This window comes from Dendropsophus ebraccatus, chromosome 3 (genome assembly GCF_027789765.1).
Source record: "Dendropsophus ebraccatus isolate aDenEbr1 chromosome 3, aDenEbr1.pat, whole genome shotgun sequence".
Lineage (NCBI taxonomy): Eukaryota > Metazoa > Chordata > Amphibia > Anura > Hylidae > Dendropsophus > Dendropsophus ebraccatus.
In genome coordinates this window covers 201,973,096-201,998,683 of record NC_091456.1, presented here as the reverse complement: position 1 = coordinate 201,998,683, position 25,588 = coordinate 201,973,096, and the positions used below count along the sequence as shown (strand labels likewise).

Below are 25,588 nucleotides of genomic sequence, written 5' to 3'. Positions count from 1 at the left end.
TCTCCCTCTTCCTACTGGTTATACCTCTAGCTATACACCCCAAATCCTGACTGATAGCCGTCCATTCTTGCACAAATCAATGCTTGCATTTTGTCAGAATTTGTTGGTTTTTGTTTGTCCACCCGTCTCTTGATGATTGACCACAAGTTCTCAATGGGATTAAGATCTGGGGAGTTTCCAGGCCATGGACCCAAAATCTCTATGTTTTGTTCCCTGAGCCATTTAGTTATCACCTTTTCTTTATGGCCAGGTGCTCCATCATGCTGGAAAAGGCATTGTTGGTGGCCAAACTGCTCTTGGACGGTTGGGAGAAGTTGCTCTTGGAGGACGTTCTGGTCCCATTCTTTATTCCTGGCCGTGTTTTTAGGCAAGACTGTGAGAGAGCCGATTCCCTTGGCTGAGAAGCCACCCCACACATGAATGGTTTCAGGATGCCGGTTACAGTTGGCACGAGACAAGACTGGTGGTAGCGCTCACCTCATCTTCTCCCAATAAGCTGTTTTCCAGATGTCCCAAACAATCGGAAAGGGGATTTATCGGAGACAATGAATTTCCCCCAGTCCTCAGCAGTCCACTGCCAGGACCTTTTGCAGAATATCCGTCTGTCCCAGATGTTTTTCTGGAGAGAAGTGGCTTCTTTGCTGGCCTCCTTGAGACCAGGCCTTGCTCCAAGAGTCTCCCCCTCACAGTGCACAGTGCAGATGCCCTCACACCTGCCTGCTGCCATTCCTGAGCAAGCTCTGCACTGCTGGTAGCCCCATCCCGCAGCTGACCACAATTTTAAGAGACGGTCCTGGCGCTTGCTGGTCTTTCTTGGGTGCCCTGGAGCCTTTTTGGCAACAATGGAACCTCTCTCCTTGAAGTTCTTGATGATGCGATAGATTGTTGACTGAGGTGCAATCTTTCTAGCTGCAATACTCTTTAGGCCATTTTTGTGCAGTGCAATAATGACTGCACGTGTTTCTTTAGAGATAACCATGGTTAACAGAAGAGAAACAATGATGCCAAGCACCAGCCTCCTTTTAAAGTGTCCAGTGGTGTCATTCTTACTTAACCCCTTAAGGACGGGGCCCATTTTCGTTTTTGCGTTTTCGGTTTTTCCTCCTTGTGTTTAAAAGGCCATAGCACTTGCATTTTTCCACCTAGAAACCCATATGAGCCCTTATTTTTTGCGTCACTAATTGTACTTTGCAATGACAGGCTGAATTTTTGCATTTGGTACACTACGAAACTAGAAAAAAATTCAAAGTGTGGTGAAATTTAAAAAAGAAACGCATTTCTTTTATTTGGGGGAAATGTGTTTTTACGCCATTCGCCCTGGGGTAAAACTGACTTGTTATGCATGTTCCACAAGTCGTTACGATTAAAACGATATATAACATGTATAACTTATATTGTACCTGATGGCCTGTAAAAAATTCAAACCATTGTTAACAAATATACGTTCCTTACAATCGCTCCATTCCCGGCTTATAGCGCTTTTATCCTTTGGTCTATGGAGTATATGCAAATTGCCATTTTACAAACTGAAGCAGTAGACTTTGTAAAAATGTATATTTGTATCATTCTCAAAACTTTTGGCCATGACTGTATGTCATGCAGGAAATGTTGTTTTATTTTCTGTCTGACACAGTGCTCTCTGCTGACATCTGTGGCCGAGACAGGAACTGTGCAGAGAAGGAGAGATTTTCTGTGGGAATCCCCAATCTCTCCTTCTCTGCACAGTTCCTGTCTCGGCCATAGATGTCAGCAGAGAGCACTGTGTCAGACAGAAAATAAAACATTTCCTGCATGACATACAGCAGCTAATAAGTAAGGGAAGACTTGATATTTTTTAATAGAAGTAAATTACAAATCTATATAACTTTATGACACCAGTTGCAACTCTTGAAGTATTATTATAAATATAGATAAGAAGAGCTCTTTTAGCAACCAGTGTGAGTAATCTTCCTTCTCTTTATTTGGGGGTTCTGGAAGAAAACTGGGAGGAAAGCTTCTCTGTTAATGTTATTGACTTACCCTATTTTAGGAACAAAAGAAGGCACTGTTCTTAGGCTGACCCCATCTAGAACAAACTTGAGTTAAGGCACACTGGAGCAGTGCTTCTCAATTCCAGTCCTCGGGCCTCTCCAACAGGTCATGTTTTGAGGTTTCCCTTAGTATTCCACAGGTGATATAATTATACTTAGTGCATCGGGTATTATCACAGGTGTTCTTTGTATGGGATATCCTCAAAACATGACCTGTTGGTGAGGACTGGAATTGAGAACTAGAGGATAGAGCTTGTAATTCAACAAGTCTCTTGGCTGACGTGATGGCTACAAGGATCAAAGCTTTATAGGATAGCCATTTCAGGTCAACTTTTCCTAGAGGCTCAAAAGGTTCAAACAGAAGCAGCAACTGGAGCTCTAAATGTTGGTCTGAGATGTTTTAAGGGTGCATTCACATGTACAGGATCTGCAGCAGACTTGATTGCGCTGATTTGAACCTGCAGATTTGCTTTGAATCTACAGAATCAAATCTGCTGCAGATCCTGTACATGTGTATGCACCCTTAGGGCGGGTTCACACTACGGAATTCTCGCGGATAAACTCCACAGAATTCCGTCACCTGTACACGCGCACGGCCGCGCGCCTTTCCACCGGCTCCATAGACACCATTCTATGGGCCGGCTGATTCCGCATTCCGCCGAAAGAATTGACGTGACAATTCTTTTGGCAGACGGCCCATAGAATCGTGCCTATGGAGTCGGCCGAATTCCGCGGGTAGTGTGAACCTGCCCTTATGCCCTAAAGAATCTTTTCATTAAGGGTTTATTTGAAAATCTTTCATCTTAAAATGCACTGATTGCAGACAGATGAGAACGTAAGGTGTTAGACTGTAACTCTTTATTGAAACCATATTGCAGAAACTGTAGAATGACAGTCATGTTAAATCCCTAAAGAGAAGGTTTTCCATAATTTACTATAGGTGGTGTTAAGAGGCTTTCTAGCTGCAAGCAATGTCTTAATTACCTCTTCCAGATGCCCGTTCTCTTAGCCTGTTGGTTTCAATGACCAAGCCGTCAGATGCAGTTTGTGAACTTGTGGTTGTAAGAAACCATTCTGGCAGAGTAGGCATCATCCACTAGACACCCTGAGACTGGAAACCAGGCCCTGCAAGGCCAGAATGGAGTAACTATTATTGCTAGTGGCCTCTCTTTCCTGATCTTTGCATGGATTCTGGGGATCAGAGGCACTGGAGGGTAGATGTAGACCAACTTCTTCCTTCAAGATATAGCAAAGGGATCTAGGACATCCGTCTCGTCTCCCTTGTTCAAAGAGCAGAACTTGACAATTGGCTCTTGTAGCCATCAGGTCCCATTCCAGGAGACCCCATCTCTCCACAATCACAGTCTAAAATAGTAGGGGTTCATGGACCACTCGCGACTGAGGAGATACGCTCTGCTGTTCTCCATCCTTCTTATATGGACTGCAGTGAGAGATGTCACATTTTCCTCTGGCCACAGCATAATCTGATGACACTTTTTGCATTGAACAACTTCTTTTGCCCCTGTTTGTATATACCAAATCAAGACTTAGTTGTCCAAGTGCACCAGGACTGGTTTGCCTCTCAGAAGTGGCTGGATATAACTCAGACCTAGAAGAATAGCTGAGAGTTCTCTCAGATTGGATGATTTTTCTGTCAGGTTTTTGGACCAGACCCCTTGAACCCATTCATCCTTCAGATGTGCTCCCCAGCCTGTCTTGGAGGCATCTGTCACTAAAATGATAGCCTCTGGTTTGAGAAAGAATCTTCCTTAGGACAAGCTGCTGTCCTTCCCCTAGGCATTCAGCATTTCTTGCTGCAATGATCTTATGTTGGCCTTGGCCTAAGGCACCCCCTCTATTGCTGAGGTTGAGTAGCCTTGCACCCTCATTGCTGAGCAGATACTCACTTGAGGAGTCTGAATTAGCAGGTGGACCTCTCCCTTGATTTTTTAAAACTTTCCTCTGGCAGAGGCAATTTCATGGAGGTGGAAACCCATGAATTGAATTTTGGTGGTGGGAGTGAGGTCTAATTTCTGCAGATTGATAATAAATCCCACCTTTTGAAGCAAGTCCATGGTTATCTGAAGATGCTCCTGAAGATGTTCTTTTGAATGTTCCATGATGATCCAGGTAGGGGACTAGGCATATCCCATTTAACGTCAAGGCTGCTACTTGAACCACCGCAACCTTGGCAAACAAATGTGAAGCAGGTGAGAGACCAAAAGGCACCTCTCTGAACTGGAGATGTTAAACTCTTTCTTGCACAGTGATGGCAACCCTGAGGAACTGGACTGACGGTAAATAGGTATGTGTAGGTAGGCATCTTCTAAGTTGAGAGATTCCATGACATCTTTTGGATGGAGTAACCCTACTACAGTCCATTTTTAACTTGCCCTTTTGTAGCCCTTGACTTAGGGAACACAGATCTATTATGAGTTGCCATTTTAGAACTTGAGTCTTGAGTAAATCCCCAAGCCATCTTCTCATTGGGAAACTGGTTCCTATGCTCTTTTTTGCATAAATTCTGTGATGAGACTTAACACAGTGATCTTCTGCCTGATTTACAAAATATTTGTCTTAAAGGGTTATTCCCCCCAAGAGCTAAAAAATGAAATAGTCCCAAACCTAGTTAGTCTTACTCACAAAGCCCCCCTGAGTATTTTGAGCCATCTCCCGTCTTTATAGCTGCTGCCGTTCCTGGGTAAAAAGTTTTTCGGAAGTTCTCTCCTTATCCAAGATGGCGCCAGCCAGGAAACTACATTTTCCATCATGCATTGCTTCTCCCTGATTGGTCTGTTTGTACCCGCCCCCTTAGCTTTCATAACTGGTCATCACTACATTGCCCAGGAAGCACAGTGATCAAGGGGGGCCCACACAGTGATCAATCATCACAGTTTGGGAGACAGAGGGGCGCTGCCAGAGAGAGGGGGTGGGGGTTACTCTCAGCACAGAGCAGAGACTAACCTGCAGCAGAGACTGGGGGGCTGCTATGAGAGACCTGGGGGGGGCATGCTATGAGAGACACCTGGGGGGAGGGGCGCTATGAGGCACATGGAGGGGGGAGCGCTATGAGAGACACCTGGGGGTGCCCGCTACTGTATGAGAGACCTGGGGGGGGGAAGCTGTCAGGCCAGAGGAGCCTGCTGCTGCTGATGTCTCCTACTCCCCTCACTGTGTCCCGTGTCCCCTGCTGCCGCCGCTGCTGGCGTTTCCTTCTCCCTTACTGTGTCCCGTGCCGCCGCCGCCTCTGATGTCCTGGAGAGCCGCTGCTGCAGATGCCTCCTTATCCCTCAGTGTGTGTCCCGTGTCGCCTGCTGCCGCCGCTGCTGGTGTTTCCTGCTCCCTTACTGTGTGTCATGTGTCGCCCGATGCGGCCTCCGCACGACACGCAGCACACAGTAATGGAGAAGAAGACACTAGTGGCGGCAGCAAGCGACACGGGACACAGTGAGGGAGGAGGAGACATCAGCAGCAGCCGCGGCCCGGCGACACGGGACACACACTGAGGGATAAGGAGGCATCTGCAGCAGCATCCCTTCCAGGTCTCTCATAGCGGCTCCCCAGGTCCCAGGACATCAGCAGCAGTGGCGGAGGCAGCACCGGGTGAGACATTAGCAGCAGTGGCGGAGACACAGGGTTCACAGGGCAGGGAAGCTAGGTGCACAGCACAGTGACACTTCACATACTGGAGGAAGGAAAGTGCTCTCATTGGTTCACATGTTCTCCCTCTCTTCAGTGGGCAGGGTTAGAAGAGCTATAACCCGGCCCATTGAAGAGAAGGAGCGCACGTGATTCCGTCTCGGAAGGTGCGGGCCAGGAGCAGAGAGCAGTGTCGGACAGGACTGAGCTTAGATAATTTTATGTGTCCAAAGGGAATTAAAGCACCTTAATAGCAGCAAAACGGTCCAAAAGCCATAATAAGTTGATTTTACAAACATAGAAAGCTATGGGTGGGCTATTTATTAATGCAAAAAAGATTTTGGGGGGAATACCCCTTTAAGGCTGTTGAACAAATTCTAGAACATAACCTCCAGTTATGATGGAAAGGACCTACTTGTTGTTGGTGACTTGTTCCCATTTTGAGATGAAGACAGTGAGCCTTGCCCCCTTCGTAACATGTATTCTAGCATCAGAATTCAGGTTTCGGAATATTGGAGTCGTTCTGCTTCTTTTGGCTTATGGCTTGAAATTTTCCTTTGAACTTTTTATCAGACTTCATAGAGGAGAATAAAGAGGGAAAACCGATCTATTTCTCCAAGACCTTGTCCAGTTGAGAACCTATGAGCTTGCCTGGTTCAAATGCTGAGGAGATAAAATTATTTTTAGAAGCTATGTCACCAGTCCAAGGTTTAAGCCAGGTGGCTCTTCTTGTGGAATTAGCGAACGCCATATTCTTAGACGCCACATTGACCACATCTACAGGGAAATCAGCATCAGATCTGACCACATCGACAGGTAGTCAGCATCATCTGTCAATGTGGCCGGTTTCTCCAATAGATCCTCAAGGTGAACTCTATCATTGATATCACTACTAAGATGACTGAACCAGACTCTTTGGGCTTTGTCAATAGGTACTGAGCATAATGCGGCTTTACTGAGGGAAGCCAAGTTACAATGAGTAATTTTAGAAGAGCGTCTGCCTTTCTATCCATGGGATCTTTCAGGAGGATGGAGTCATCTGCTGAGAAGGTTTTCCTTGCCAATTAGAGACAATGATCAGCTGATGAAATGATCATCGGCTGAAAGTTGGTTTAGGTTCCGACCTAAACTCGTTGGGCGCCGACCACGCATCGCTCCGTGTAATAGCGATGTGCAGCCGATGACTGACGATTGTCCAAATACCTGATACCTTACCTCTCCCCGCTCCCGGTCTTCTCTCCTGTGCTCCGCACCTTTCCAGTACCAGCGGCTGCAGCGTGTGAGCGGCCTGTCGCTAACGATGTCCATGCAGCCCTTACTGCCCGATTTGCGGGCCATCTAATAGGTTCAGGTTACTAAAATGATCGAGCTGTAGTTGGCCCATGTAATAGGATCCTAAGATTAGGCGTTTATCGGGCTTGTTCCATTCCTTCTCCATAACATCAATTAATACTTAATGTCATGGCAGGACACAGGATTTCTTTTTAGGAAAATAAAATAGACTTTCGTTATCTTGTGTTGTTTATTCATCTTTCTTGGACTGTTTTAAAGGGGTACTCCAGTAAGAGAAAATTGTATTTAAATGAAACTATCACCCCAAGATATATAACTTTCTAAAAAAATGATATTACCAATAGTTCTTGCTTCAGTGGCTTTTCTGGCTTTTCACCACTGACTGGAAATGCAAAATGGAAGGACTGCAAAACTCGTATTGACCCCCAGTTTCTCTCCCTCATGTCAACACATCATCTCTGATGTCACAGGAGGCGGGAGTGGATCTCCCAGCCCCCAGAGTGATTCACCATCTCTGACCAGCCCCTCCAGCCTACACCTGAGCAGACAAGGAGTGATAGTGGCCGCTGCTGCAACTTCACTGATTTTGTAAAAGGCTGTAGTGAAATTATGTCTATATTCACACATGTTGGAGTTGCATTTCAGTACTGCATTGTATACAAAATTGATGCACTACTGCAATTAAATGATGCTGAACAGTACAGAGGATCAGAGTCGACACTGCCAATCCCACCTGGACAAAAACTAGGCATAAACAGTATATCCCATGTAAGATAATATCTGATAAAGTCCTTATTGAGGGGCTCATCTTCAAAGACAAAAGATGCTCGATCATAATACGTGTGGAGGGGAGATGAAAAAAACTAAATTAAAAAAGATCATTACATTATTCCAATGTCTGTGTTACAGGTAGAGAATACAGCGTGCTGTGTGGTGTTACAGGTAGAGAGTACAGCGTGCTGTGTGGTGTTACAGGTACAGAATACAGCGTGCTGTGTGGTGTTACAGGTAGAGAATACAGTGCTGTGTGGTGTTACAAGTAGAGAATACAGTGCTGTGTGGTGTTACAGGTAGAGAATACAGTGTGCTGTGTGGTGTTACAGGTAGAGAATACAGCGCGCTGTGTGGTGTTACAGGTAGAGAATACAATGCTGTGTGGTGTTACAGGTAGAGAATACAGTGCTGTGTGGTGTTACAGGTAGAGAATACAGTGCTGTGTGGTGTTACAGGTAGAGAATACAGCGCTGTGTGGTGTTACAGGTAGAGAATGCAGTGTGCTGTGTGGTGTTACAGGTAGAGAATACAGTGCTGTGTGGTGTTACAGGTAGAGAATGCAGTGTGCTGTGTGGTGTTACAAGTAGAGAATACAGTGCTGTGTGGTGTTACAGGTAGAGAATACAGTGTGCTGTGTGGTGTTACAGGTAGAGAATACAGCCTGCTGTGTGGTGTTACAGGTAGAGAATGCAGCGTGCTGTGTGGTGTTACAGGTAGAGAATACAGTGCTGTGTGGTGTTACAGGTAGAGAATACAGCGCTGTGTGGTGTTACAGGTAGAGAATACAGCGTGCTGTGTGGTGTTACAGGTAGAGAATACAGCGTGCTGTGTGGTGTTACAGGTAGAGAATACAGTGTGCTGTGTGGTGTTACAGGTAGAGAATACAGTGCTGTGTGGTGTTACAGGTAGAGAATACAGTGTGCTGTGTGGTGTTACAGGTAGAGAATACAGTGCTGTGTGGTGTTACAGGTAGAGAATACAGCGTGCTGTGTGGTGTTACAGGTAGAGAATACAGTGCTGTGTGGTGTTACAGGTAGGGAATACAGTGCTGTGTGGTGTTACAGGTAGAGAATACAGCGTGCTGTGTGGTGTTACAGGTAGAGAATACAGCGTGCTGTGTGGTGTTACAGGTAGAGAATACAGCGCTGTGTGATGTTACAGGTAGAGAATACTGCACTGTGTGGTGTTACAGGTAGAGAATACAGCGCGCTGTGTGGTGTTACAGGTAGAGAATACAGCGCTGTGTGGTGTTACAGGTAGAGAATACAGCGTGCTGTGTGGTGTTACAGGTAGAGAATACAGTGCTGTGTGGTGTTACAGGTAGAGAATACAGCGCTGTGTGGTGTTACAGGTAGAGAATACAGTGTGCTGTGTGGTGTTACAGGTAGAGAATACAGTGCTGTGTGGTGTTACAGGTAGAGAATACAGCGCTGTGTGGTGTTACAGGTAGAGAATACAGCGCTGTGTGGTGTTACAGGTAGAGAATACAGCGCTGTGTGGTGTTACAGGTAGAGAATACAGCGTGCTGTGTGGTGTTACAGGTAGAGAATACAGTGTGCTGTGTGGTGTTACAGGTAGAGAATACAGCGCTGTGTGGTGTTACAGGTAGAGAATACAGTGCTGTGTGGTGTTACAGGTAGAGAATACAGCGTGCTGTGTGGTGTTACAGGTAGAGAATACAGGGTGCTGTGTGATGTTACAGGTAGAGAATACAGTGCTGTGTGATGTTACAGGTAGAGAATACAGTGTGGTGTTACAGGTAGAGAATACAGTGCTGTGTGGTGTTACAGGTAGAGAATACAGTGCTGTGTGGTGTTACAGGTAGAGAATACAGCGTGCTGTGTGGTGTTACAGGTAGAGAATACAGTGTGCTGTGTGGTGTTACAGGTAGAGAATACAGTGCTGTGTGGTGTTACAGGTAGAGAATACAGTGTGCTGTGTGGTGTTACAGGTAGAGAATACAGTGCTGTCTGGTGTTACAGGTAGAGAATACAGCGTGCTGTGTGGTGTTACAGGTAGAGAATACAGTGCTGTGTGGTGTTACAGGTAGAGAATACAGCGCTGTGTGGTGTTACAGGTAGAGAATACAGTGTGCTGTGTGGTGTTACAGGTAGAGAATACAGCGTGCTGTGTGGTGTTACAGGTAGAGAATACAGCGTGCTGTGTGGTGTTACAGGTAGAGAATACAGCGTGCTGTGTGGTGTTACAGGTAGAGAATACAGCGTGCTGTGTGGTGTTACAGGTAGAGAATACAGCGCTGTGTGGTGTTACAGGTAGAGAATACAGTGCTGTGTGGTGTTACAGGTAGAGAATACAGCGCTGTGTGGTGTTACAGGTAGAGAATACAGCGCTGTGTGGTGTTACAGGTAGAGAATACAGCGTGCTGTGTGGTGTTACAGGTAGAGAACACAGCGTGCTGTGTGGTGTTACAGGTAGAGAATACAGCGCGGTGTGGTGTTACAGGTAGAGAATACAGTGCGGTGTGGTGTTACAGGTAGAGAATACAGTGCTGTGCGGTGTTACAGGTAGAGAATACAGGGTGCTGTGTGGTGTTACAGGTAGAGAATACAGCGTGCTGTGTGGTGTTACAGGTAGAGAATACAGTGCTGTGTGGTGTTACAGGTAGAGAACACAGCGCTGTGTTATGTTACAGGTAGAGAATACAGCGCTGTGTGGTGTTACAGGTAGAGAATACAGCGCGGTGTGGTGTTACAGGTAGAGAATGGGTGTGGGTCCTAGAAGGGGCACATACATGTATCAGACGTTTGTGTTCTATTCTGTGGTTAGCAAACATCCACTTTTACACCATGTGGTGAAGCTTTCTCTCAATGTTTTCTATGTCACTTATGAAGTGGCCTATGTATGATATGACCCCTCCTCCTCTTATAAAGACCCTGGTGGAACAAGAACCCTCCAGCTAACTTTTCTCATTCTCTAGACTCTTCTCCTGAATGATTCCCCAACGATGGACAAGGACAGAAATGCTATTAATAAAAGGATATTAAACTTCACATGGGAGATCATCTACCTGCTGACTGGAGAGGTAAACTTTACCTTCTTCCTTGTTGTAGCATATACAAAGGTTTCCATCATGTCCTCCTTTTCCCTTCTTCCTCCTGTAACATATTTAAAGGTTTTCATCATGTCTCCCCTTTCCCTTCTTCCTCCTGTAACATATATAAAGGTTTCCATCCTGTCCTACCTTTCCCTCCTAGTGATTCACTGGGTTAACTACCCAGGAGAGCTGTGGACAGTGTTGGATCCACCAATGTCCACAGATCTCCTGGATGTAGTTAAATATGTCAATCACTTGTCAGGTGGCCTGTTTTAAATTAATGTCTGTCTGACAGCATAATAAATGTCAATGTCAATGAGAGTTATTCTGAAACCAGACAAGATTTTACAACAGGCTGAACATCTTAAGTTACCTGACAGGTGACTCACTGTGTTAACTTCACTCAGGAGAGCTGTGGACAGAGTGCATTGGCACACAAATTGATAAGACATGAGCCATTGCACAGCTATACACTATAACTCCATCTGTCTCTGATACCTAATCAACATTCTATAACTCTCTCTACCCCTTCCTCTACCTATCTGTCTCTAGCTAGTGTAAATGTATGTAGAGGTGTGCATGAGCTGACTTGCTCCAGTATACATACAGTGGTGCCTTGGATTGCAAGCATAATTTGTTCCAGTACGGCACTCGTAATCCAAATCTACTCTTAAACCAAAGCAAATTTTCCCATAAGGAATCACTGATCTGCAGACAATTGGTTCCACACCCCAAAAATCTGGCTAGTCCTGTGTTTTGAGACTCTTTGATGAGGCTCCACTGGCTCTTCTTTTGCATATTCGTGTTTCCCAGGGGGCAATGCACCTAGGACTTCACTGCACTGAGCGCTTTCATTGGCAGCCGGCAGTGTTATCGTTTTGGCTGGCCTCCCTGAGAAAAGTGACCTGTTTCTCTTATGTAGAACAGATGAAACAATGAGAAACAGCTGAATCTGTGATATTATAAGTTACTGTACAGTATAGCAATCAGCATGTGATGTAAAATGTATAGTAACTGTATAACCCTGATAACACAGCAGCTGGATATGTGATATATAAGTTACTGTACAGTATAGCAGCATGTGGTATATAATGTATAGTAACTGTATAACCCTGATAACACAGCAGCTGGATATGTGATATGTTACTGTACAGTATAGCAATCAGCATGTGGTATATAATGTATAGTAACTGTATAACCCTGATAACACAGCAGCTGGATATGTGATATATAAGTTACTGTACAGTATAGCAATCAGCATGTGGTATATAATGTATAGTAACTGTATAACCCTGATAACACAGCAGCTGGATATGTGATATATAAGTTACTGTACAGTATAGCAGCATGTGGTATATAATGTATAGTAACTGTATAACCCTGATAACACAGCAGCAGCTGGATATGTGATATATAAGTTACTGTACAGTATAGCAGCATGTGGTATATAATGTATAGTAACTGTATAACCCTGATAACACAGCAGCTGGATATGTGATATATAAGTTACTGTACAGTATAGCAATCAGCATGTGGTATATAATGTATAGTAACTGTATAACCCTGATAACACAGCAGCTGGATATGTGATATATAAGTTACTGTACAATATAGCAGCATGTGGTATATAATGTATAGTAACTGTATAACCCTGATAACACAGCAGCTGGATATGTGATATATAAGTTACTGTACAGTATAGCAGCATGTGGTATATAATTATAGTAACTGTATAACCCTGATAACACAGCAGCTGGATATGTGATATATGTTACTGTACAGTATAGCAATCAGCATGTGGTATATAATGTATAGTAACTGTATAACCCTGATAACACAGCAGCTGGATATGTGATATATAAGTTACTGTACAGTATAGCAATCAGCATGTGGTATATAATGTATAGTAACTGTATAACCCTGATAACACAGCAGCTGGATATGTGATATATAAGTTACTGTACAGTATAGCAGCATGTGGTATATAATGTATAGTAACTGTATAACCCTGATAACACAGCAGCAGCTGGATATGTGATATATAAGTTACTGTACAGTATAGCAGCATGTGGTATATAATGTATAGTAACTGTATAACCCTGATAACACAGCAGCTGGATATGTGATATTATAAGTTACTGTACAGTATAGCAGCATGTGGTATATAATGTATAGTAAATGTATAACCCTGATAACACAGCAGCTGGATATGTGATATTATAAGTTACTGTACAGTATAGCAGCATGTGGTATATAATGTATAGTAAATGTATAACCCTGATAACACAGCAGCTGGATATGTGATATATAAGTTACTGTACAGTATAGCAGCATGTGGTGTATAATGTATAGTAACTGTATAACCCTGATAACACAGCAGCTGGATATGTGATATATAAGTTACTGTACAGTATAGCAGCATGTGGTGTATAATGTATAGTAACTGTATAACCCCGATAACACAGCAGCTGGATATGTGATATATAAGTTACTGTACAGTATAGCAGCATGTGGTGTATAATGTATAGTAACTGTATAACCCTGATAACACAGCAGCTGGATATGTGATATATATGTTACTGTACAGTATAGCAGCATGTGGTGTATAATGTATAGTAACTGTATAACCCTGATAACACAGCAGCAGCTGGATATGTGATATATGTTACTGTACAGTATAGCAATCAGCATGTGGTATATAATGTATAGTAACTGTATAACCCTGATAACACAGCAGCAGTTGGATATGTGATATATAAGTTACTGTACAGTATAGCAGCATGTGGTGTATAATGTATAGTAACTGTATAACCCTGATAACACAGCAGCTGGATATGTGATATATAAGTTACTGTACAGTATAGCAGCATGTGGTATATAATGTATAGTAACTGTATAACCCTGATAACACAGCAGCAGCTGGATATGTGATATATAAGTTACTGTACAGTATAGCAATCAGCATGTGGTATATAATGTATAGTAACTGTATAACCCTGATAACACAGCAGCAGTTGGATATGTGATATATAAGTTACTGTACAGTATAGCAGCATGTGGTGTATAATGTATAGTAACTGTATAACCCTGATAACACAGCAGCTGGATATGTGATATATAAGTTACTGTACAGTATAGCAGCATGTGGTATATAATGTATAGTAACTGTATAACCCTGATAACACAGCAGCTGGATATGTGATATATAAGTTACTGTACAGTATAGCAGCATGTGGTGTATAATGTATAGTAACTATATAACCCTGATAACACAGCAGCTGTATATGTGATATATAAGTTACTGTACAGTATAGCAATCAGCATGTGGTGTATAATGTATAGTAACTGTATAACCCTGATAACACAGCAGCTGGATATGTGATATATAAGTTACTGTACAGTATAGCAGCATGTGGTGTATAATGTATAGTAACTGTATAACCCTGATAACACAGCAGCTGGATATGTGATATATATGTTACTGTACAGTATAGCAGCATGTGGTGTATAATGTATAGTAACTGTATAACCCTGATAACACAGCAGCAGCTGGATATGTGATATATAAGTTACTGTACAGTATAGCAATCAGCATGTGGTATATAATGTATAGTAACTGTATAACCCTGATAACACAGCAGCAGTTGGATATGTGATATATGTTACTGTACAGTATAGCAGCATGTGGTGTATAATGTATAGTAACTGTATAACCCTGATAACACAGCAGCATGTTGTAGATACAGGATGGAGCTGCAGATACCCACAATGCAGTAGCGTAGTACAACAGGCTAGAAGGTCTGTGTGGTCACATGACAGCAATGGGGAAGGTGTGTGTGTTCAGCATGGACCAATCAGAAAGTGAGAATCATAGAGCTGTGCAGGAGGACAGTGACAGAAACTTCTGTATAAAGCAGTAAGAATGGAGTGTAAGTGCAGGCACATTATAGCAGCAGTGTGTATAGCTGAGTGTGAGTGCAGGCACATTATAGTAGGAATGGAGAGGATGGGAAACACAAGGGCTGACAGAGACTGCAGGGGGCGTGAAGGAATGAGCAGGGTATAGGGTGAGCACAGTATAACAGAGCTCTCTGTCCGGGGAGAGAGGGGTTTCAGCTATGGAGAGATTACCTCCACAGTCCTGTCCCCTGATACAAGCCCCAGTCTGAAGTGAATCTGCTATGATTTGGAAGGTGAGGGAGACTCCCTGGGTCAGAGTACAGGGCTGTAGACCCAGCTATGCAGACCATGCCCCTCCTCTACTTCCCACCTAGCCACCTAGTACAGGGAGCTCTTACACCAAAGCAATGCTCTTACACCAAGTTACAATTTTGAAAAACTGTGATCTCCTCTTGCAAAACGCTCTCAATCAAATTTATTCTCAAACCAAGTTACCACTGTGTGTGTGTGTATGTGTATATGTCTGTATATATATATAATTGAACGAGAAAGTGTGACGGGGAGGGGGGCCTTGAATTCCATTGCATGTCTCCGAGAGATTATGAATAACCCCTTGCACCTGCACTTTTGCTGTAATATAGTGTAGTATGTGCAGCTGCCATTCTGGATGAACCTTTGTACAAACTTTTGAAAAATTCAGTTTGTTCCCGAATTGGCTTTTTTTGCAAAGTTCGGAACATATATCAGTTCGGGATTACATATTACACTGAGTTATTCTCTGCAGATCAGGCAGATATCATATTGTGTAATAGAGACGGTGATCAGGTTTGGCTGATCAGTTTTTCATCATACAGCCCTTCCAGCACAATTATCCTATGTTCTAGGATAGATCAGCGCTCACTAGTCCCACAGGTCTGCCATCTAACATGGCCCTTACACCTGTTCTGCCTCATCAATGCTTTTTTTGTAGGTGCGGTGGTCTCCAGTACTGACCCCATTAGTCAAGGTGTGTCTCACTAGAGTTCTGTACATAGGTAACAATCTTCTCTTTGTACTTATGGAGCAATACTGGGCTCATTCACCTCATTATGTCTCTTCACACACAGGATTACACAGTAGTGAAGAAGACATGGGATGAATGTGTGGCCCCCCAGGAGTCAGGAGGGTGGAGCAGGGCCTGGGGCCCCATCACGGAGCCCCCATCACTGATACATGAGCAGAAGATCCTAGAACTCACCCACAGGATCACTGAGCTGCTGACTGGAGAGGTGACACTGCTGGGGATGCTGGGACATTATACAGTAATACAGGAGGGGTGGGGGATGACTGGAGAGGTGACCCTGCTGGGAATGCTGGGACATTATACAGTAATACAGGAGGGGTGGGGGATGACTGGAGAGGTGACCCTGCTGGGGATGCTGGGACATTATACAGTAATACAGGAGGGGGGGATGACTGGAGAGGTGACACTGCTGGGACATTATACAGTAATACAGGAGGGGGGGGGGTGACTGGAGAGGTGACACTGCTGGGGATGCTGGGACATTATACAGTAATACAGGAGGGGTGGGGGGGGGGTGACTGGAGAGGTGACACTGCTGGGGATGCTGGGACATTATACAGTAATACAGGAGGGGTGGGGGAGACTGGAGAGGTGACACTGCTGGGGATGCTGGGACATTATACAGTAATACAGGAGGGGTGGGGGGGTTACTGGAGTGGTGACACTGCTGGGAGATTATACAGTAATACAGGAGGGGTGGGGGAGACTGGAGAGGTGACACTGCTGGGGATGCTGGGACATTATACAGTAATACAGGAGGGGTGGGGGGATGACTGGAGAGGTGACACTGCTGGGAATGCTGGGACATTATACAGTAATACAGGAGGGGTGGGGGGGTGACTGGAGAGGTGACACTGCTGGGGATGCTGGGACATTATACAGTAATACAGGAGGGGTGGGGGGGGGTGACTGGAGAGGTGACACTGCTGGGGATGCTGGGACATTATACAGTAATACAGGAGGGGTGGGGGGGGGGTGACTGGAGAGGTGACACTGCTGGGGATGCTGGGACATTATACAGTAATACAGGAGGGGTGGGGGGGGGTGACTGGAGAGGTGACACTGCTGGGAATGCTGGGAGATTATACAGTAATACAGGAGGGGTGGGGGGGGGGGTGACTGGAGAGGTGACACTGCTGGGGATGCTGGGACATTATACAGTAATACAGGAGGGGTGGGGGGGGGGGTGACTGGAGAGGTGACACTGCTGGGGATGCTGGGACATTATACAGTAATACAGGAGGGGGGGATGACTGGAGGGGTGACACTGCTGGGACATTATACAGTAATACAGGAGGGGGGGGGATGACTGGAGAGGTGACACTGCTGGGAATGCTGGGACATTATACAGTAATACAGGAGGGGTGGGGGGATGACTGGAGAGGTGACACTGCTGGGACATTATACAGTAATACAGGAGGGGGGGGGATGACTGGAGAGGTGACACTGCTGGGAATGCTGGGACATTATACAGTAATACAGGAGGGGGGGGATGACTGGAGAGGTGACACTGCTGGGACATTATACAGTAATACAGGAGGGGGGGATGACTGGAGGGGTGACCCTGCTGGGAATGCTGGGACATTATACAGTAATACAGGAGGGGTGGGGGGATGACTGGAGAGGTGACACTGCTGGGACATTATACAGTAATACAGGAGGGGGGTGACTGGAGAGGTGACACTGCTGGGACATTATACAGTAATACAGGAGGGGGGGTGACTGGAGAGGTGACACTGCTGGGACATTATACAGTAATACAGGAGGGGGGGTGACTGGAGAGGTGACCCTGCTGGGAATGCTGGGACATTATACAGTAATACAGGAGGGGTGGGGGGATGACTGGAGAGGTGACACTGCTGGGAATGCTGGGACACTATACAGTAATACAGGAGGGGGGGATGACTGGAGAGGTGACACTGCTGGGACATTATACAGTAATACAGGAGGGGGGGTGACTGGAGAGGTGACCCTGCTGGGAATGCTGGGACATTATACAGTAATACAGGAGGGGTGGGGGGATGACTGGAGAGGTGACACTGCTGGGAATGCTGGGACATTATACAGTAATACAGGAGGGGGGGATGACTGGAGAGGTGACACTGCTGGGACATTATACAGTAATACAGGAGGGGGGGATGACTGGAGGGGTGACACTGCTGGGACATTATACAGTAATACAGGAGGGGTGGGGGGGGTGACTGGAGAGGTGACACTGCTGGGGATGCTGGGACATTATACAGTAATACAGGAGGGGTGGGGGGGTGACTGGAGAGGTGACACTGCTGGGAATGCTGGGACATTATACAGTAATACAGGAGGGGTGGGGGGATGACTGGAGAGGTGACACTGCTGGGAGATTATACAGTAATACAGGAGGGGGGGGGTTACTGGAGTGGTGACACTGCTGGGGATGCTGGGACATTATACAGTAATACAGGAGGGGTGGGGGGATGACTGGAGAGGTGACACTGCTGGGAATGCTGGGACATTATACAGTAATACAGGAGGGGTGGGGGGGGGGTGACTGGAGAGGTGACACTGCTGGGGATGCTGGGAGATTATACAGTAATACAGGAGGGGTGGGGGGGGGGTGACTGGAGTGGTGACACTGCTGGGGATGCTGGGACATTATACAGTAATACAGGAGGGGGGGGGGGTGACTGGAGAGGTGACACTGCTGGGACATTATACAGTAATACAGGAGGGGTGGGGGGGTGACTGGAGAGGTGACACTGCTGGGAATGCTGGGACATTATACAGTAATACAGGAGGGGTGGGGGGGGGTGACTGGAGAGGTGACACTGCTGGGGATGCTGGGACATTATACAGTAATACAGGAGGGGGGGATGACTGGAGGGGTGACACTGCTGGGACATTATACAGTAATACAGGAGGGGTGGGGGGGGTGACTGGAGAGGTGACACTGCTGGGGATGCTGGGACATTATACAGTAATACAGGAAGGGTGGGGGGATGACTGGAGAGGTGACACTGCTGGGACATTATACAGTAATACAGGGGGGGGGTGACTGGAGAGGTGACACTGCTGGGAATGCTGGGACATTATACAGTAATACAGGAGGGGGGGGGGATGACTGGAGAGGTGACACTGCTGGGACATTATACAGTAATACAGGAGGGGGGGGATGACTGGAGAGGTGACACTGCTGGGACATTATACAGTAATACAGGAGGGGGGGGGATGACTGGAGAGGTGACACTGCTGGGAATGCTGGGACATTATACAGTAATACAGGAGGGGGGGGATGACTGGAGAGGTGACACTGCTGGGACATTATACAGTAATACAGGAGGGGGGGATGACTGGAGGGGTGACCCTGCTGGGAATGCTGGGACATTATACAGTAATACAGGAGGGGTGGGGGGATGACTGGAGAGGTGACACTGCTGGGACATTATACAGTAATACAGGAGGGGGGTGACTGGAGAGGTGACACTGCTGGGACATTATACAGTAATACAGGAGGGGGGGTGACTGGAGAGGTGACACTGCTGGGACATTATACAGTAATACAGGAGGGGGGGTGACTGGAGAGGTGACCCTGCTGGGAATGCTGGGACATTATACAGTAATACAGGAGGGGTGGGGGGATGACTGGAGAGGTGACACTGCTGGGAATGCTGGGACACTATACAGTAATACAGGAGGGGGGGGAATGACTGGAGGGGTGACCCTGCTGGGAATGCTGGGACATTATACAGTAATACAGGAGGGGTGGGGGGATGACTGGAGAGGTGACACTGCTGGGACATTATACAGTAATACAGGAGGGGGGGATGACTGGAGGGGTGACACTGCTGGGACATTATACAGTAATACAGGAGGGGGGGATGACTGGAGGGGTGACCCTGCTGGGAATGCTGGGACATTATACAGTAATACAGGAGGGGTGGGGGGATGACTGGAGAGGTGACACTGCTGGGACATTATACAGTAATACAGGAGGGGGGGATGACTGGAGAGGTGACACTGCTGGGACATTATACACTAATACAGGAGGGGTGGGGGGATGACTGGAGAGGTGACACTGCTGGGAATGCTGGGACATTATACAGTAATACAGGAGGGGTGGGGGGATGACTGGAGAGGTGACACTGCTGGGACATTATACAGTAATACAGGAGGGGGGGGGATGACTGGAGAGGTGACACTGCTGGGAATGCTGGGACATTATACAGTAATACAGGAGGGGTGGGGGAGACTGGAGAGGTGACACTGCTGGGAATGCTGGGACATTATACAGTAATACAGGAGGGGTGGGGGGATGACTGGAGAGGTGACACTGCTGGGACATTATACAGTAATACAGGAGGGGGGGGGGATGACTGGAGAGGTGACACTGCTGGGAATGCTGGGACATTATACAGTAATACAGGAGGGGGGGGGATGACTGGAGAGGTGACCCTGCTGGGAATGCTGGGACATTATACAGTAATACAGGAGGGGTGGGGGGATGACTGGAGAGGTGACACTGCTGGGACATTATACAGTAATACAGGAGGGGGGGATGACTGGAGGGGTGACACTGCTGGGACATTATACAGTAATACAGGAGGGGGGGGGGGATGACTGGAGAGGTGACCCTGCTGGGACATTATACAGTAATACAGGAGGGGTGGGGGGATGACTGGAGAGGTGACACTGCTGGGAATGCTGGGACATTATACAGTAATACAGGAGGGGTGGGGGGATGACTGGAGAGGTGACACTGCTGGGACATTATACAGTAATACAGGAGGGGGGGGGGGATGACTGGAGAGGTGACACTGCTGGGAATGCTGGGACATTATACAGTAATACAGGAGGGGGGGGATGACTGGAGAGGTGACCCTGCTGGGAATGCTGGGACATTATACAGTAATACAGGAGGGGTGGGGGGATGACTGGAGAGGTGACACTGCTGGGACATTATACAGTAATACAGGAGGGGGGTGACTGGAGAGGTGACACTGCTGGGAATGCTGGGACATTATACAGTAATACAGGAGGGGGGGATGACTGGAGGGGTGACACTGCTGGGAATGCTGGGACATTATACAGTAATACAGGAGGGGGGATGACTGGAGAGGGGACACTGCTGGGAATGCTGGGACATTATACAGTAATACAGGAGGGGGGATGACTGGAGAGGGGACACTGCTGGGACATTATACAGTAATACAGGAGGGGGGGGGGATGACTGGAGAGGTGACCCTGCTGGGACATTATACAGTAATACAGGAGGGGGGGGATGACTGGAGAGGTGACACTGCTGGGACATTATACAGTAATACAGGAGGGGTGGGGATGACTGGAGGGGTGACACTGCTGGGACATTATACAGTAATACAGGAGGGGGGGGATGACTGGAGAGGTGACACTGCTGAGACATTATACAGTAATACAAGAGGAGGGGGGGTTACTGGAGAGGTGACACTGCTGGGACATTATACAGTAATACAGGAGGGGTGGGGGGGTTACTGGAGAGGTGACACTGCTGGGAGATTATACAGTAATACAGGAGGGGTGGGGATGACTGGAGGGGTGACACTGCTGGGACATTATACAGTAATACAGGAGGGGATGACTGGAGAGGTGACACTGCTGGGACATTATACAGTAATACAGGAGGAGGGGGGGTTACTGGAGAGGTGACACTGCTGGGACATTATACAGTAATACAGGAGGGGTGGGGGGGTTACTGGAGAGGTGACACTGCTGGGAGATTATACAGTAATACAGGAGGGGTGGGGATGACTGGAGGGGTGACACTGCTGGGACATTATACAGTAATACAGGAGGGGGGATGACTGGAGAGGTGACGCTGCTGGGAATGCTGGGACATTATACAGTAATACAGGAGGGGGGGGGGTTACTGGAGAGGTGACACTGCTGGGAGATTATACAGTAATACAGGAGGGGGGGGTGACTGGAGAGGTGACACTGCTGGGAGATTATACAGTAATACAGGAGGGGGGGATGACTGGAGAGGTGACACTGCTGGGACATTATACAGTAATACAGGAGGGGGGGGGATGACTGGAGAGGTGACACTGCTGGGAATGCTGGGACATTATACAGTAATACAGGAGGGGGGGGATGACTGGAGAGGTGACACTGCTGGGAATGCTGGGACATTATACAGTAATACAGGAGGGGAGGATGACTGGAGAGGTGACACTGCTGGGAATGCTGGGACATTATACAGTAATACAGGAGGGGGGGTTACTGGAGAGGTGACACTGCTGGGACATCATACAGTAATACAGGAGGGGTGGGGGATGACTGGAGAGGTGACACTGCTGGGACATTATACAGTAATACAGGAGGGGGGGGGGATGACTGGAGAGGTGACACTGCTGGGAATGCTGGGACATTATACAGTAATACAGGAGGGGTGGGGATGACTGGAGAGGTGACACTGCTGGGAGATTATACAGTAATACAGGAGGGGGGGGTGACTGGAGAGGTGACACTGCTGGGACATTATACAGTAATACAGGAGGGGGATGACTGGAGAGGTGACCCTGCTGGGAATGCTGGGACATTATACAGTAATACAGGAGGGGTGGGGGGATGACTGGAGAGGTGACACTGCTTGGAGATTATACAGTAATACAGGAGGGGTGGGGGGTGACTGGAGAGGTGACCCTGCTGGGAATGCTGGGAGATGATAGAGTAATCCAGGAGGCAGCAGGCTGGGGGGGATGACTGTGTGACCATTGTGTGTGTCAGGTTCCTATAAGGTGTCAGGATGTGGCGGTCTATTTCTCCATGGAGGAGTGGGAGTATGTAGAAGGACACAGGGATCTGTACTGGGATGCTCTAATGGAGGATCAGCGGCCGCTCCCATCACAAGGTAATAGACGTGAATACAAACATTCTGTGATATCTTGTATTTTTACGATCTGCGTTCAGTCTTTGTTTGTCCTACAGATGGATCCAGTAAGAGAACAGCAGCAGAGATCTGCCCCCGTCTTCTGGATCCCCAGGACTGTCAGGAGGGAAATGACAGTGTTCCAGCGGATCATCAGGTAGATGGAGATATTCTCTGTGATCTGTACAGGGCCGAGAAGATCTGATGTATAATCTGGTTTTATCCATCATATTTATATGTTTTTTAAAAACCAAATTCCAATAACTGTAAACAAACACAATGCAATACAAAGAACACTTATCAGATGTTGAGATATTTACCAGGTCATGAAAAAAAAGTTACTCATGTAACGCCAGGTGTAGCGCCCCCTCTGAACATACCTGGCAGTGACGAGTGTTGGGAGTAGGGATGTCGCAATACCAGAATTTTGCGGTAGATACCGATGACAAGAAGCGAGTTTTACATAAAAAAAAAAAATCTTTCCCCTTCCCAGTCATGTGTACATTGTGGGTCAGTTAGCAGGAGCCTCTTCCCCTTCAAGGTCCAGTCACACATAGAGCATTTTAATTTTTTCCTCCTCCCCTTCGAAGAGCTGTAGCACTTATATTTTTCTATCTTCAGGGCCATGTAAGGCTTGTTTTTTTCAGGAACAGGTGTACTTGGTAATGGCGCCTTTCAATCTACCATAAAAAGTATGACTGAACCCCCAGGTCCAGTCTCCTATATAACAGCTATACTTACTGTATCCAGGTCCAGTCTCCTATATAACAGCTATACTTACTGTATCCAGGTCCAGTCTCCTATATAACAGCTATACTTACTGTATCCAGGTCCAGTCTCCTATATAACAGCTATACTTACTGTATCCAGGTCCAGTCTCCTGAAGGCTGCTATATAACAGCTATACTTACTGTATCCAGGTCCAGTCTCCTGAAGGCTGCTATATACCAGCTATACTTACTGTATCCAGGTCCAGTCTCTTGAAGGCAGCTATATAACAGCTATACTTACTGTATCCAGGTCCAGTCTCCTATATAACAGCTATACTTACTGTATCCAGGTCCAGTCTCCTAAAGGCAGCTATACTTACTGTATCCAGGTCCAGTCTCCTGAAGGCTGCTATATAACAGCTATACTTACTGTATCCAGGTCCAGTCTCCTGAAGGCTGCTATATACCAGCTATACTTACTGTATCCAGGTCCAGTCTCCTGAAGGCAGCTATATAACAGCTATACTTACTGTATACAGGTCCAGTCTCCTGAAGGCTGCTATATACCAGCTATACTTACTGTATCCAGGTCCAGTCTCCTGAAGGCAGCTATATAACAGCTATACTTACTGTATCCAGGTCCAGTCTCCTGAAGGCTGCTATATAACAGCTATACTTACTGTATCCAGGTCCAGTCTCCTGAAGGCAGCTATATAACAGCTATACTTACTGTATCCAGGTCCAGTCTCCTGAAGGCTGCTATATACCAGCTATACTTACTGTATCCAGGTCCACTCTCCTGAAGGCAGCTATATAACAGCTATACTTACTGTATCCAGGTCCAGTCTCCTGAAGGCAGCTATATAACAGCTATACTTACTGTATCCAGGTCCAGTCTCCTGAAGGCAGCTATATACCAGCTATACTTACTGTATCCAGGTCCAGTCTCCTGAAGGCAGCTATATAACAGCTATACTTACTGTATCCAGGTCCAGTCTCCTGAAGGCAGCTATATAACAGCTATACTCACTGTATCCAGGTCCAGTCTCCTGAAGGCAGCTATATAACAGCTATACTTACTGTATCCAGGTCCAGTCTCCTGAAGGCAGCTATATAACAGCTATACTTACTGTATCCAGGTCCAGTCTCCTGAAGGCAGCTATATAACAGCCATACTTACTGTATCCAGGTCCAGTCTCCTGAAGGCTGCTATATAACAGCTATACTTACTGTATCCAGGTCCAGTCTCCTGAAGGCAGCTATATAACAGCTATACTTACTGTATCCAGGTCCAGTCTCCTGAAGGCTGCTATATACCAGCTATACTTACTGTATCCAGGTCCAGTCTCCTGAAGGCAGCTATATAACAGCTATACTTACTGTATCCAGGTCCAGTCTCCTATATAACAGCTATACTTACTGTATCCAGGTCCAGTCTCTTGAAGGCAGCTATATAACAGCTATACTTACTGTATCCAGGTCCAGTCTCCTATATAACAGCTATACTTACTGTATCCAGGTCCAGTCTCCTGAAGGCTGCTATATAACAGCTATACTTACTGTATCCAGGTCCAGTCTCCTGAAGGCTGCTATATACCAGCTATACTTACTGTATCCAGGTCCAGTCTCCTGAAGGCAGCTATATAACAGCTATACTTACTGTATACAGGTCCAGTCTCCTGAAGGCTGCTATATACCAGCTATACTTACTGTATCCAGGTCCAGTCTCCTGAAGGCAGCTATATAACAGCTATACTTACTGTATCCAGGTCCAGTCTCCTGAAGGCTGCTATATAACAGCTATACTTACTGTATCCAGGTCCAGTCTCCTGAAGGCAGCTATATAACAGCTATACTTACTGTATCCAGGTCCAGTCTCCTGAAGGCTGCTATATACCAGCTATACTTACTGTATCCAGGTCCACTCTCCTGAAGGCAGCTATATAACAGCTATACTTACTGTATCCAGGTCCAGTCTCCTGAAGGCAGCTATATAACAGCTATACTTACTGTATCCAGGTCCAGTCTCCTGAAGGCAGCTATATACCAGCTATACTTACTGTATCCAGGTCCAGTCTCCTGAAGGCAGCTATATAACAGCTATACTTACTGTATCCAGGTCCAGTCTCCTGAAGGCAGCTATATAACAGCTATACTTACTGTATCCAGGTCCAGTCTCCTGAAGGCAGCTATATAACAGCTATACTTACTGTATCCAGGTCCAGTCTCCTGAAGGCAGCTATA

General features: G+C 46.5%; 1 protein-coding gene across 1 annotated transcript in view; it reads left to right on the top strand.

Moving 5' to 3' along the window:
* LOC138786396 (zinc finger protein OZF-like) overlaps positions 1-25,588 on the top strand; it is a 38,827-nt gene that overhangs the window by 1,521 nt on the left and 11,718 nt on the right. Inside the window, exons 2-5 of the mRNA XM_069963387.1 lie at positions 10,675-10,779; positions 15,798-15,959; positions 22,493-22,616; positions 22,694-22,791. Coding sequence (XP_069819488.1) covers positions 10,702-10,779; positions 15,798-15,959; positions 22,493-22,616; positions 22,694-22,791 — 462 coding nt within the window. The 5' untranslated portion in view covers positions 10,675-10,701. The remainder of the gene's footprint in view (positions 1-10,674; positions 10,780-15,797; positions 15,960-22,492; positions 22,617-22,693; positions 22,792-25,588) is intronic.